The 15,965-nt window shown below is 36.9% G+C and overlaps 1 protein-coding gene across 1 annotated transcript in view; it reads right to left on the reverse strand.

The window, feature by feature from the left end:
* PTPRT (protein tyrosine phosphatase receptor type T) overlaps positions 1-15,965 on the reverse strand; it is an 812,457-nt gene that overhangs the window by 197,886 nt on the left and 598,606 nt on the right. The window contains exon 13 of the mRNA XM_030915349.1: positions 1,681-1,717. Coding sequence (XP_030771209.1) covers positions 1,681-1,717 — 37 coding nt within the window. The remainder of the gene's footprint in view (positions 1-1,680; positions 1,718-15,965) is intronic.

Here is a 15,965-nt window from a genome sequence, read left to right on the forward strand (position 1 = left end):
TTAGAGATTCTCCCACTGTCCCCATATGTTCCTACTGCTTGTCAGGCCTCATGTTTTCAATTCTCAGTTCAGAAATTATGACCCAGGCAGCTACCCTTTCACAGAGCTTACATCCCAGAGGGTGTCCTTAGAATCCCACCTACCCCATGGAGTGCAGATTCATTGCATCCATTTCTCCTGGTCTATAAGTCAAAAGCCACTGAGGAGCCATAGAGCATACCACAGTGAAGGAGGTTTCTCTGTGAATTTCCTTCCCTCTACAGCTGCTTTAGAGCAGGCTGCAGACACTCAGCTGGTCCCGATTGCTGTTTAGAGCCCTGGTGCTACCCAATTGATGGTGTTCTTCCTTCTACATTATCTGTTTTCTTCAGTGGAAAAGTCTGCCAAGACCTGTGATTTGTGTCACTTTTGTTTGCAGGCCATCAATTCTCCTTGCCTCGCAGAGAGTATTTTATCTCTTTCCATCCAGGAGCCTGAGTCCCTGAGAAGGAACAAGTTAGGGATATGCCACCCTCTGTGACTTATGTGAAATCAGGGTAACTTCTTATCACCGGGAGCCCTAGTGCTTCTATTTTCTTCTTCCTCCTGCATCTTCTCTCTTGTGCCTAAATATTGGGCTGATTTTCTTCAGTTATAAAAGTCATGTGTGATGGGTCTTGGTGCACATTTTGTCAAGTAGCTGTAGATTTTTTTCTCTCCTTTTCTCCCCACTCTGCCCACATGTGTGTGTGTATGTTCTTCTGTGTGGTTTTGTGCGTTGTGCATGTGTCTATATATTTACACACATACACATGCATACTTGGGTCATCACTTTTGTCTGTACTTTACATCTATGAGTATATGCCTACTTATGTTTACAACTTTTATCTCCTTGGAAGCAGTCTATGAAACTATGTATGCTGTCAGTAAATTCAGGGAACAGAGTAGAATTGCCCAATTTTTTTTGTGTGTGTATGGGGAGGTTTGCTGTTAAAAATATCAACTCTGTAACAAAAAGACAAATCTGATTTCTAACCATTCAACCCTGTAATAGGTTAAATGATAGCGAACGATTCATTGATTTTGTTTTTTAAAAAGAGTAATAAACAGAAACATGTACCAATTGAAAGAGCCAGGCAATTCAATTATAATTAGGAAAACAAAAGTGATGAGCCTGAACAATGCTGCCTTAGTTTTGGGGATAAGTGTTGAAAATGCCAACTACATAATAATGCAGCATTTGTCTTCTTATTACTAAAGGCCCCAGTACTAATCACCTCATTTTTGAAAGCCATGTACCAATTGAACGAAGTACAAAACTCAGTAGATGGGTCTAATAGACATGCTTTAAAAATACCCACATAAACATAGACCTAAATATAAGAAAAACATATATGAAAAGAACATTTGAGTAAATTTATATCCATCATTCTATTGATCAATGTACCAGTTCATCCTTTTATAGATTCATCCACCCATCCATCCATTCAGTAAATATGTTTTAAACTTTTACTCTGTTTTACACACTGCGCTACTAATATACACCCTAGAAGGTATGTTCTAGATGCAAATGACTCCAGTGAAAATAACAATTCTTTCTGGTTTTGAGTTATTGTTGCCTAACCTTTCTCTGTGTGGCTAGAAAGAAACACTTAAATGGTTGAAGAACAGGTGAAGACAGACAAGCAGATGCCAACATACCTTTTGTAGCCAGACGAACACAGTTGATTTTGGTCTCCTGTGAACAACAAAAATGAGGTGGCAATTAATTAGCTGTGAATTATGTAAAATTATTATATAAAGACAAATATACATATATATTTGCATATATATGCATGCATATGTATTTTTAATTATAATTTTAAATTTGCCCTTTCCATTTTTCCCCCATCGAATCACCTTTTAATTCCATTTTTAAATTTTTTTCTCAGGGTAGGTACATATGTTATTCAGTTCACTTCCTGGCTCCTACCATCTCATAAACCTCTTTCCCAGACAAAACCTCTTTATAAACATATCAGATAATTCCCAGCACTTATCATCTTCAACAATAACACTTAGTGGGTACTTGGAGAATGCAGTGTGCTTTGTTCAGTTGCATGAGTGAGCAGATGGAAGCAGGGCATCCTTGGGAAACTTTGTTACTAGCAATAATGCATCTAGATGCATAGAATGAAGAGATACTTGGCAATAGTTCAGTCTGTATGAAACATGCCAAACTCAAACTGCAAAGTTCATGTTCAAAAGTTACTTTTTCCCGAGCTCTTGTGTGGGCCTCGCAGCCTTCATAAATAATGTGTGTGGCAATAGAATCTTTGCCAGGTGAACTATCTAGTTGTTGTTAGCTGTTTCCAAAGTAAAAAGGATCCATAAATGTGTGATGTTGCTGGGCACGCAGTAGAGTTAATGAAATGTGCTTAGGAAGAGAATTATCTCTGCCCATTTTACTGGGATTCATCTTCCAGGAGGTCCTGGAGCCAGCTGAAAATTCCAGTTGACTAAATTATACCCCCAACAACAGTCTGAATTCAGTGTAGCAACAGAAGTAAAATGCAAAGAATGCAAGTATGTGAGTTGCTGAACCAAAAATCTGTCAATAATCCAATTCTTGTCTTGCTGCAGCTCATTCACAAAGAACCACTGCATCTTGAAGGCAGTGGTGGCAATCAGGATAGAAAAGGTTAGGAGGCCATAATAAAGCCCATGAACTTCAGTGGTTAAAAACAGCAAAGGTTTATTTCCCATTCAAACTACCTGTCCAATGTAGGTGTGTGGCTGAGTCTAAGGGGTGGGAGTGGGGGTGATTGGGAGACATTCTGACCATTGTAACCACTCAGAGATCATAGCTGTTATGTCCATTTTAACCCAACGGGAGAAAGAGTGCTAAAGAGTAAAGCACTATCAATCAAATGCTTTGAATCAGAAGTGACACTTTCACTTCTATGCATGTTTTATTGGCTATAACCTAATAATGGCCATGCCTAATTTTAGTGAGATGGGGAAATGGAATCCTCCCATGTATCCAGAAGTAGAGAAGACACGACAATGTCTACAGCAGATTCTATTCCATCTAGGTACACCTCTGAATGCTGGAAATGATCACTTCTATTACGTCCAAGTATGACTCCCCATAATTAATCTCACAGTTATCTCCAATAGTCTTCATTCTCTTCCTCAGAATGCACAGAAAGTCTGCTTTTGCTTGTGTAAAAAAGAGGTCTGGATAATGAAATATGGTTCTCAGGTTCATAAACATTCTTCTTCATCAGTTCCTCATATTGTAAGAGTTCAAGTCTTTCGAGCTATCCTAGCTGCTCATTCTAGGACAAACACCACTTTGTCCTCTTAATGTGCAGTGACTAGAACACAAAACAGCAGTCTATACATGTTCTTAGTGATATATGATTATCTAGACTGTCACTATTATCCTTACTTATATTGGGCTTCTAATAACATAGGCAACATCTTAGTGTTTATCCATCTCCCCTAAGCAAAAATAAAAGTGTTGGTTATAAGTCTGCCTCTACATGTACGAGTGTGGCTCTATTTTTGAAACCCAAGTACAGAGTCATATTTACCACTACAATTTCCATCTTTTTCAACTGATCCAAGTACTACAATCCATCATTACAGTCTCCACAAGCTGAAAAATTTTAGAAATCAGTTTTTTCTTTAATTTCATCCAGATCATTAATATAAGTAACAATCTGGATAATGCCAATGGTAGAACCTTATAACATGTACTAGATTCCTTCTTCCAGGTTGACATTCATCTGTTAATCAGAATCTGAACTAATATCATAAACTGCTTATGCATTGAGCTTGAGAATAGGTTCAAATTCCTTTTAGACACAGATACTCTGGCTATTGCATTTCTCCAATCAGTGCAAAGACTGTCTTAAAGAAAGGTTGGGTTGACATGACTTGTTCTTTGAAACAAGTGTTTTCTTATTCGTAAATACTAAAAGTACCTCTCTTTAAAACAAACAATTATTTCCTTTTATAAAGTAGATAATTCAGAAATGTTAAAAAAAACATGACAAGTCATGGTTCAAATATATGAATCATTCATATAAAATCTTCTCACCAAATTTGAGGCATGTTATGTTTCAATAACAAAGTTTTTTAAAAGAACATACCCAGAAGATGAAAGAAAAGAAAAATGGTAGAGAAAAAAAGTAACATTAAAGGATACTGCTCTAAATGGGATGTACAAAAAGCTTAAGTTACACGTTAAATTTTGCATATGACAATTAAAGTGAGCAAACTCATTTCTGTTTTCATGTTTGGACAAAGCTTTTAAGCTCCTGTTGGCTTCCATTCCAATAGCACCATACTCTGTGTTTTGGGTTAAAGAGCTTGAGATGGTTAAATAAAGCATGAAACCCAGAACACTGAAGAAGACATGCAAATGATTGTGCAGTGTCACAATGACTATCATTGAGAAATTGTGCACGCTGGGAGAGGTGCCAGCAGACTATAGATGGTTAGAATGATCTTCTACTTCCTGGTAATACAACAACAACAACAAAAGATTTTGAAAGTAATATATTAGAAAACTTACCAATTCTGTGCATGATTGTTGAATATAGCAGAGGGCAAAGGTTTGATGAGGCTAATACTGCTGGGAGTAATTTGTAAATATGTATCTTCACTTTAAAGAAATTCAGTCTTATCTGTCTAGACATCTAAGAATCTTTTCTCAGGGAATAACTTTATATATAAATGAAGCTTTATATTCAAAGATGTTGGTTCCAGTGTTCTTTATAAAAGTGAAAATCATGAGTGATGTATCTGTCTAACCACACAGGCATGGCAAAGAAAGCTGTAGTCTCTCTTATTCAACACAGTACTGGAAATCCTAGCCAGTGCAATTGAGCAAGAGAAAAATTGAAGGGCATCCAAATTGGAAAGGAGAAAGTCAAAGTGTCTCTGTCTGCACATGACATGACCTTATGTGTGGGAAAAACCCAAAAACTTTACCAAAAAAACCCTCCTAGAACTGTTAAGCAAATTCAGTAAAGTTGCAGAATACAAAACCAACATACAAAAATCAGTAATCTTTCTATACATGAACAATAAACTACCTAAAAAAATACAAACATCAGTAATGTTTCTATACATGAACAATAAACTACCTAAACAAGAAATCGATAAGGGAATCTCATTTACAAAAGCTACCAAAAGTAATAAAATACTAGAAATCAATTTAACCAAGGAGGTAAAAGACCTCTACAGGAAAAACCAAAAGTACTGTTGACAGAAATTGAAAAGGATACAAGTAGAAAGATATCCCATGCTCATGGATTGGAAGAATTATTATTGGTAAAATCATCAGACTCTCCAAAGTAATTGCTATCAAAATACCAATGGCATTCATTATAGAAATAGAAAGAAGTCCTAACATTTTTATGAAAACTCAAAAGACCACAAATAGCCAAAACAGTCCTGAGCAAAAAGAACAAAGCTAGAGGCCTCACACTAACAGACTTTAAAATATACTACAAAGCTGTAGTAACAAAAACAGCATGGTACTGGCATAAAAACAGACACATAAACCAATGAAATAATATTTTTAAAAACCCCAAAATTAATGCACATATCTACAGTCAACTGGTTTTTGACAAAGTCACCAAGAACACTCACTGGGGAAAGGACAGTGTCTTTAGTAAGTGGTGTTAGGAAAATCGATCATCCATATTCAGAAGAATGAAACTAGACCCCCACCTCTCACCCTATACAAAAATCAACTCAAAATGGATAAGAGACATAAATGTAAGACTTGAAACTATAAAACTACTAGAGGAAAACATAAGGGAAATGGTCTGAAACCAAACATATGACACTGATCTAGGAAAATATTTTATGAATAAGACCTTAAAAGTATAGGCAATGAAAATAAAAATAAACAAGTAGGATTATATAAAACTAAAAAATTATGTACAGAAAAGGAAACAACAAACAGAGTATAAAGGCAACCTACATAATGGAAGGAAAGTATCTGCAAACTATTAATCCCTCAGGGAATTAATATTCAGACTATACTAGGAACTCAATTCAATAGCAAACAAAAATCCAACTAAAAAATGGGCAAATGATCTGAACAGACATTTCTCAAAAGGAGATACACAAATGGCCAACAAATATATTTAAAAATGCTCAATATCACTAATCATCAGGGACATGCCAATTAAAACTACCATGAGGTATCATCTCACCCTTGTTAGGATGGCTACTATAAAAAAAAAAATAACAAATGCTGGTGAGGATGTGGAGAAAAGGGAACTCTTATACATTGTTGGTGGGAATGCAAACTAGTTAAGCCACTATTGGGAACAGTATAGAGGCTCCTCAAAAAAACTACAAATAGAACTATTATATGATCCAGCAATCTTACTACTGGATATTTATCCAAAGGAAGATAAATCAGTATATTGAGGAGACATCTGCATCATGTTCATTGCAGCACTATTCACAATAGCCACAATAGGGAATCAAAGTAGGTGTCCAAAACCAGATGAATAAAGAAAATGTGGTATATATACAACATGGAGTACTATTCAGCCATAAAAGGATAAAATCCAGTCATTTGTGGCAACATAAATGGAACTAGAGGACATTACAGTAAGGAAAATAAGCGGTAAACAGAAAGTTAAATACTTTGTGTTCTCACTTATATGTAGAAACTAAAATAAGTTGATCTCATACAAGTAAAAAGCAGGACAGCAGATACTAGAGGTTAGGAAGGGGAGGGAGAGAAAGGGAAAGATTTGTTGAAGCATACAAGATTAGAGCTAGATAGAAGGAATAAGTTCTAGTGTTCTGTAGCCCTGTAGGATCACTATAGTTAAGCAAAATACATAGTTTCAAATAGCTAGACAGAGGATACTGAATGTTCTCAACACGAAGAAATGGTAAATATTCAAGATGATGAATATGCTAATTACCTTGATCTGATCACTATTCATTATATGTCTCAAAACATCACTATGTACCTCATAAATATTTACAATTAGTATATGTTAAAAACACACAAAGAAAAAAGTTCCAAAAGGAAAACTGTGGTCTCTCTACATAGTAGAATATTATGGAGCTGTTAACAAAAATGATTGTCAGGGCCATGTAATAACACGGGATGATACACGTAAAAGAATATTAAATAAATAAAGCAGAGTGCATTTTTTGTTACGACATGCAAATTTAAGCATTTAAAAAATACATCCTGAAGGAAACAGACTAAATCTTAATAATTGTTGCATAATTAATTTGAAGTGTAACATACATGCAGATGAGTATACTAAATTTAAACACAGTCTGACAAATTTTTCACCAAGTAAAAACACACCTATGACCAGCACCCAGATCAAAACACTCAACATTGCCAGCATCTCCAAAGTTTCCTTCATGCTTCTTCTGGTCAATTCTTCCCTGCAAACGTGAACATTAATCTGCTTTCTGTGGGAATGTTCTCTTAAAACATGTCAAAATGAAGGGAATTCTGCAGTTTTTTTTTTTTTTTTTTTTTGGAAGATTCAGAGGGTTGGTGTGCCGGTTTGTTACATGAATATATTACGGAATGCTGACGTTTGGGCTTCTATTGAACCCATCACTCAAAGAGTGAACAAATGAACATAGTACCCAATATGTAGTTTTTCAACCCTTGCCTCTATCCCTCTTTCCCCACTTTTGGAGTCCCCAATATCTATTGTTTCCATCTTTACATCCATGTGTACCCAATGTTTAGCTCTCACAAGACAGAACATGTGGCATTTGATTTTCTCTTTCTGCACTAATTTGCTTAGGATAATGGCTTCCAGGTACATCCATGTTGCTGCAAAGGATATGGTTTTATTCTTTTTTTTATGGCTGCATAGTATTCCACGGTACATATGAACCATGTTTTCTTTATCCAACCCACCACCAATGGGCACCTAGGTTGATTCCATGTCTTTGTGATTGTGAATAGTGCTGTGATAAACATACAAGTGCATATCTCCGTTTGGTAGAATGGTTACTTTTCTTTTGGGTATATACCCAGTAATGGGATTTCTGGGTCAAATAGTGGTAATGCTTTTAGTTCTTTAAGAAGTCTCCAAACTGCTTTCCACAGGGAAGGAAGTAAAGCCACACACCTACAACCAACCAATCTTCAACAAAGATGAAAAAAATAAACAATGGAGAAAGGACACCCTACTCAAAAAACGATGCTGGGAAAACCAGGTAACCATATGCAGAAGAATGAAACTGGATCACTACCTCTCACTATATAAAAATTAATTCAAAATGGATTAAAGACTTAAACGTAAGACCTCAAACTATAAAATTCCTAGAAGAAAACCTATGAAATACTCTTCTGGTCATTGGCCTAAGCAAATAATTTTTGACTGAGACTTCAAAAGCAAATGAAACACAAACACAAATTGACTATTGGAACCTAATTAAACTAAAGAGCTTCCGCACAGCAAAACAAAAACAAAACTATCAACAGAGTAAACCTACAGAATAGGAGAAAGTATTTGCAAACTATGCATCTGATAGAGGACTAATATCCAGAATCTATAAGAAACTTGAACAAATCAGCAAGAGAAAAACCAAACAGCCCCATTAAAAAGTGGGCAAAGGACACAAACAGACATTTCTCAAAAGAAGACGTGTAAGTGGCCAACAAACAAGAAAAAATGCTCAGCATTGTTAATCATCAGAGAAATGCAAATCAAAACAAGATACCATCTCACACCAGTCAGAATGGCTATTATTAAAAAGTCAAAAAATAACAGATGTTGGCAAGGTTGCAGAGAAAGGGGAATGCTCTGTTGATGAGATTGTAAATTAGTGCAGTGGTTTATTCTGTCTTCTCTTGTACATTGTGTCATTTGTGAGAAGTTTTTAACTTTCCTTCGAATAATCTTCCCTTCCACAGTTTCGTGCAGGAAAACGAGCCATTTCCTAAAATCACCCCTTCAGCCCCACACGTTTTAAAGTCTGATTTCTATGATCTAGAGTGTATATACGATTATGCTTAAGTCTTCCTCACTGACGAACATGATGCCAACACATTTGTTTTCTAAGTTCCTAACAACTTTAATTCCATAATCAATTTGTCTCTGTTGGTGAGAATTAGGTACAGAATAACAAAGCCCTAAGTCACTCTCTTGACCTTCTGAGTGACTGGATTGTCAACAAGCAAATCAGGTATATTCTAGATACTCTGATCTGTATCAGAGGAGAGGTCTGGCCAGTGTGCCTATGTCCAAAGTTCCCAGTCATCTCAACAAAAGGAAATGAGCACTTTATTTGTTCTTAGATTATAAGTCTCTGAGGAATGGAAAAAAAAAAAAAAAAAAGCTGTATTTTGTATTTGATCTCTACTATAGCCTAATTCCAGGTTTGTAATATATTCTGGGACAGTACAACACAATTTCATTTCCTTATCATTTTAACCTCACCCATGCTTCACTTCCCACTCCAGACTAAAATCTGCATGCAGGTATAAATCACCCTGGGGTAGAACCTCATGTCCTCACTGTTGTGCTCTGTTGAGAAATGCTTCTACTCAAGGCTCTGCCAGTGCAGCAATATTGGGTAACTCTCTGTCCCTTTCTGTGGCTCAATTTCCCCATCAATCAAATGATGGAGAATGGGCTAGAAAAGGCCACTTTGGTAGAACCGGCAGGCCACCCTACCAAGGTTGCTTCCAGTCCTCAATGCTGAGTCTGGTTTTAGCTATTAGCAGTACTCCTTTATTTTCAGTACTCTGTCTTCTTCACACTACTTCATAATACCTCACCTCATGCAAATAATTTTATTTATTTATTTATTTATTTATTTATTTATTTATTTATGTAGGCGATTACCTATCTTATTACTCAAAATGCCTCACACCTGTATCTACTTATAGCCTCCATTTTTACACTAGGTCAAGTCTGACTCATCTAACCATCCATTCATCCATCCTTCAATTATTTACTGAAATTTTAGGATGCCTCTTCAATTGAGGAATTCACAGTGGAAATGTCTAGGTCATCAAATGTCTCATAGTTGCTGTTTATCATCCAGAAAGACTTGGGTTAGGCTGCTAACCTGATCAAGAAGCCCTAGGTACCTGGCTAATACACACAATTCTTACTTTACTGCCCCATTAGACTCTTCATTTAATAGGATGTAGATTTATCTCTGATCCCACAGTTTTCAAATAGTTTTCACAGTTATCCCAAGTTGTGTCTTTGTTTTGTCTAAGACTGAGCTTCCCAGTTGATATGATGGAATTTAGACCTGACCTCAGCATCTTTCCACAGTTTCCCCAGTAAAACTTTGACTCAGGCCTTAACTCTCCTCTAAGAGTGGGCTGAGATCCTGATAGTCCACCTAATTTTTGTTCATGTATTCATTTGGTCAACTGATCAACAGGTATTTATTGAATGATCACTATGTGCCAGGCATTAGGCTAGATACTGGAGCCACAAACATGACAAAAGCAGACATGGTCCCTGTCCTCAAACAGCACGCAGACCTGGGGAGAGACAAACATTAGATAACTATTCTCACAAACAAGTATCTAATTAAAAGTTGCAATCAACACTGGAAGATAGGCAATAAACACACATAGGTACGTATTCACTCGGTAAAAAATTTGTCAATCTGTATATAAGTTTAATACACTAAACTAAATGAGGTTGTGTTTAAAAGTTTAGTATACTAAAGTAAGTGAGAAGTGCCAGGTGCTGTGTATGTGTAAGGGAGATGGCATGCGGTGTGGGTGGGAAGAAAGATGGTCTGCTGCTTTTAGAAAGACCATTTAACCTTACCCTGAGAAGAGAAGATAAGTAGAAGTTAGACATATGAAGCATCAGGAAAGTCATCCCAGACTCAGAAACAGACATGCAAAGGCCTGAAAGTGGGAAAAAGCATGGTGCAGTTGAAGACATACAGAAGTCTGGCATGGCTATCATCCTAATGAATTACCTGGGGCATGATGTAAAATGAGCTAGCGACATAAGACTGGGAGACCTTTTGGGACTATAGAGTTTTGGTCTATAGTTTAAGAACAACAGGGAGTCATTAAAGAGCTATTTAGGCATGAATAACTGAAATTTCAGGTTTAAAAATTTTAAAGCTAGAGGCTGTTATGTGGAGAATAGACAGGGTGCAAGAGAAACAAGTTGGTGAGAAGAAAGTGGTGGTATAGTCTCATGATGAGATGGTGGTGCTTTAGACCAGAAGAGTGGCTGCAGGGATCCTACCCCAACCTTCCCCTACCTTTGGAGAGCATATTTTGGCTCTGTTCGACTCTAGAGCTCCCTCCCACCATCCCACCCCACCCCATCCCATGCATATGGGTCAGCCTGGGCTTATGGTATTGACAGCGTTGGGTCCTTAGTCTAGCCTTCCCACAAACTGACTCTCCTTGACTTTCTTCCATAGCATTGCCCCTTAAGCTATTGTTTAGCCCCAACGGGACTCACTCACTTAACATGTTCATTATCTGAAAGAAGCACTAAGAATTCTTTTTTAAAAGATGTTGTCTTTTCTTTTTTCCTCTTTTTGAAACAGAGTTTTGCTCTTTTTGCCCAGGCTGGAGTGCAATGATGCAATCTTGGCTCATTGCAACCTCTGCCTCCTGGGTTCCAGTGATTCTCTTGTCTCATACCTACTTAGCATAGTTTAGGTCTTCTAATCCTTATAACAAGACTGCGACGTAGATACAGCAGTGTCCATTTTTTTCTCACAAGATTAAATAACATTTTTCAAGTTTACACATACAATAAGCCAGGCTAAAATACAAAGTAACCTTCAAGCAAGTGGCCTTCTTTTCTGAGGTATCTGTAGGCAAATACCCCTTTGTCACTGAGGTCAGAGGCTCTGCTTTCTTGGGTTGCAGGCAGGCACACAAAGACAATGGGGCACAGCTTTCTTTTGGAAAACAGGCTAAGTGGTCTGTGATATTAGAAAATTCTGTTTGACTTGACAGAGGACCTTGAACAATCAGATAAGATCTGGAAACCTTGAGTAACTCAGAACCATTAGGACTAGGTAATGTGGTAGCCTCCTCCTCAAAGGATAATGCATGAGGAATGCCTTTAAAGAGTTAACAGAAGCAGAGGGGCACTTGAGCTCTAGCTCACTAGCTAGTACGTATGCTGGATTCTGAAGACCCTCAGTCACCAACAGTGAGTAGCAAGGTGCAGCCTCAGGTTGCAGGATAGGTGGCTATTGGTTACAGGTACTTCTAACTGGACAAATGTTCACTATCAACTTTATGAGATCTTCCTGGAAGGCATTAGGCTCCACTTGAGGCAATAGCCAATGCCACGAACCATACTCTAAGAAAGGAAGCCCCCAAGTAGCATGCAAGCCACTTGGAAAATTTAAAATCAAACCCACCCTCTGAAAATCTTCCTGTAAGTTTTCTCTCTCTAGATGCTGACTCCATTGCCTCAACTCACCAAATCTCTGAAACTCCCTTCAATCAGACTACACTAAGTCCACTAAGACTTTTACATGGTCAGCGCTCATAGTCACTGCTGCAACTCCATCTTCCTTAATCTCTCATAACATTAGCTGCAACTGACCATTCCCTCCTTGACCTGTTTAATCATCTTGGCTTTAAGTCATTCTACATTCCAGACTTTTCTCCTACTTCATGACCTGTTCTTTATCCCCCCCCCCCTTTATTTTGCCTATATATTTATCCTTTACTTGACTTCAACACACTGGAGTGACCTGGAGCTTGGTTTTATATCCTCTTTCATCATTTGTCTCCTAACTTTCACTAGGAGAGTATAATAAATTGCAAGGATTTGAATATTATATTCTCATGACTCCCAAAGTACTTTTTCTAGCATTGATATTCCTGAGATCCATGCTCATCTATCCATCTGTCTACCTGAAATATTCACAATCAAATATACAATCCTCTAAAAGAATTCTGTTTTCTCTTTTATTTTCATTTCAAGCCTTATTCACCACTAATTTTCCATGTTTAAATAAATGTCACCATCATCTACTTAGTTGATTAAGCAAACAACCTAGGAGTCATTATTGATTTTTCTAGATCTATCACTTCCCACAATCAATCAACCATTAATTCATGTTGGATCTGGGTAGTTGAAGAAATTGGTAACGACTTAACACCAAATTTTCCCACATATGATTCAAAATCAACACAGGAAAAGAAGAAAAAATAAAATTATACAAAATCCACAATTTCAGCATAATTAATGTATAGAGAGGTCTTAAAATGTCATAGGCCCTGTTTGGTGCAAAAATAAGAACCAAATATAGGTGAAATATCTCTAAAGCTTTCAACACAATCATCCTTGTCATCCTATGTGGAAAACAAGAGCTATGTAAAAACAATTTGGAAGAGAAAAGAGGTAAGCTAGCAGAGAGTACATGGCTGATCTAATATACTTTCCAGGAAGACAAAGACCACGCTACACATGAAAGTGCTAAAACAATTCCTGGTAGATCAAAACTAAGAGTACAGGAAAAGGACTTGAAAGAACATGTGACTCAAGGTGGTCATGTTCAATGGGTACAATTTATGGGTGAAAATGAGATAAAAAGAAGGGAGAAGTACTCTTGGAAGATTGGAGACTGAAGGAAAAAGGAAGCAAAGTGGGAATTTTTAGAATCACAAAAGTAAAAAGAGAATAAAAACAAAAAGTCAGAACCTATCCCCATTCCCTATGACATACACATAAAATCATTGACTGAAAAAAAATCTGTACTTTACTATCTGGTCAGAACAAACTCTTTCTGAACTGAGAATCTTGTAAGCCACTATAAATGTATAAAATTTTTAAAAATTTGAAAGAGTCTAATAAAGCTACGAGATGAAGAAAGTCAAAACACCGCAAATGATGAAAATCGACCCCTAACAAGAAAACAGTCATGAACCAGAAGAAGATAGAAGTAATACAATATTACAAACTGAATTAAATATCCTCAAACAGCTTTGACTTAGAGAAGCACAAGTGAAAAATCCAAATGTACAAAAAAATCAGGAAAAAATTTAAAAGAAAGTTGATTTAACTCAGGACAGAAATTTTGAAAAGATCACCTCAGAAATGAAGATTAAATTACCAGATGTCAAAAATAACAGTTTAATAAGGGGCACTAAAGAAGGCAGAACCCCAACAAACACAACAGAAATGAGATATAGAAAAAATTAACAAGCATTGGTAAAAAAAAGTGGTTTAAAAGTAAGCCAAGGAAAATCCAACATATGTATACTGAAATTTCTGAGCAGAGAGACAAAATAGGTAGGTAAATATTTTATAACAATAATCCAAGAAAAATTATTGGAAGTAAAAAAAGCCCCAAGCCTCTATATTGAAAGAGTGCACAGTATGCTGGGGAAAACGGACCTGAAAAGATCAACTCCAAGACACAGTCTAGTAAACTATTAAACTTAGAAAAAATATTCTCAAAGCCAAAGAGATTGAATAACACACACATGCAAGAGAATTAGACTATCATGATACTTCTCAAAAACAGCATGCAAAGCAAGAAAACAATGTGGCAGCATTTTCCAAAAGCTCAGAGAAAGCATCAATATCAACCAAGGATTTTATAGCTAGCCATGTGTTTTTCATATAGCAAAGCTATGGAAAAATAGCTTTCGACATTCAAAAAGCCAGGGCATGTTATACTTGTCTTTCTTGAAGGATCTACAGAGGATAAGTTCATCCAAAAAATATGACTGAGGAAGCTTCAGCAAAAGGACTGATGGTAAAAGTTTAATGTGTTTAACTGTAAATCTAAGACTGAAATAAGGTAGGGGTTGGATGAAAGTAGGATATATAAATGTTATGTTTTCTGTAATTGCAGAAATAATTCAAGTAAAAATTGAGAGAGAGAGAGAGAGAGAGAAGAAATAGGGAAAGAAAAGAGTAGTATTAGGTCATTTATTGTTGGACAGGCAGTGCTATGGTCTGGCTTTGTGTCTCCACCCAAATCTCATCTTGAATTGTAATCTGAATTGTAATCCCCAAGTGTTGGGGGAGGGACCTTGAGGGAGGTGATTGGATCATAGGGGTGGTTCCCATATGCCTTTCTTTTCACAGTGAGTGAGTTCTCATGAGATCTGATGGCTTTATAATGGGCTCTTCTTCCTTAGCTCTGCACTTCTCTCTTCTGCCACCTTGTGAAGGACATGTTTGCCTCCCCTTCCGCCACGATTGTAAGCTTCCTGAGGCCTCCCCAGCCATGTGAAACTGTGAGTCAAACAAATATCTTTTCCTTACAAATTACCCAGTCTCAAGTAGTATCTTTATAGCGGTGTGAGAACGAACTAATACAGGCAATATGTGAAAGTTAATGGATACCAGAAAAATCTGACAAACCAGATAGCAAAAGATTAAACAAGAAAAGATGTGATTAAGAGTGCTAAATAGGCCAGGCACGGTGGCTCATGCCTGTAATCCCAGCACTTTGGGAGGCTGAGGCAGGCAGATCATGAGGTCAGGAGTTCGAGACCAGCCTGACCAACATAGTGAAACCCCATCTCTACTAAAAATACAAATATTACCTGGGTGTGGTGGCACACGCCTGTAATCCCAGCTACTCAGGAGGCTGAAGCAGGAGAACTGCTTGAACCTGGGAGGCAGGGGTTGCAGTGAGTCGAGATCACACCACTGCACTCCAGCCTGGGCAACACAGCCAGACTCTGTCTCAAAAAAAAAAGTGTTAAATAATATAAAAGAACAAAGGTAACTACTAGAACAAAAATACAAGACTTCCTAAATACCAAATGAAATTTTAAAATAAAAGAGTAAATAAAGCATACCAGAAAGTATTATAAAATTAATATGGTAAATTATGACATAAAAATAAATGGCAGAGTTGAGATGTATCAGTCATATCACCAAATGTTAATGGTTTAACTCAAGTACTGAAATTTAAAAGATACTCGTTTGGCTTCCAAAACAAGACCCAACTACCTCCTGTGTATAAAGGTCACATCTGAAACACTGTTATTGTAA

This window comes from Rhinopithecus roxellana, chromosome 13, assembly GCF_007565055.1.
Source record: "Rhinopithecus roxellana isolate Shanxi Qingling chromosome 13, ASM756505v1, whole genome shotgun sequence".
Lineage (NCBI taxonomy): Eukaryota > Metazoa > Chordata > Mammalia > Primates > Cercopithecidae > Rhinopithecus > Rhinopithecus roxellana.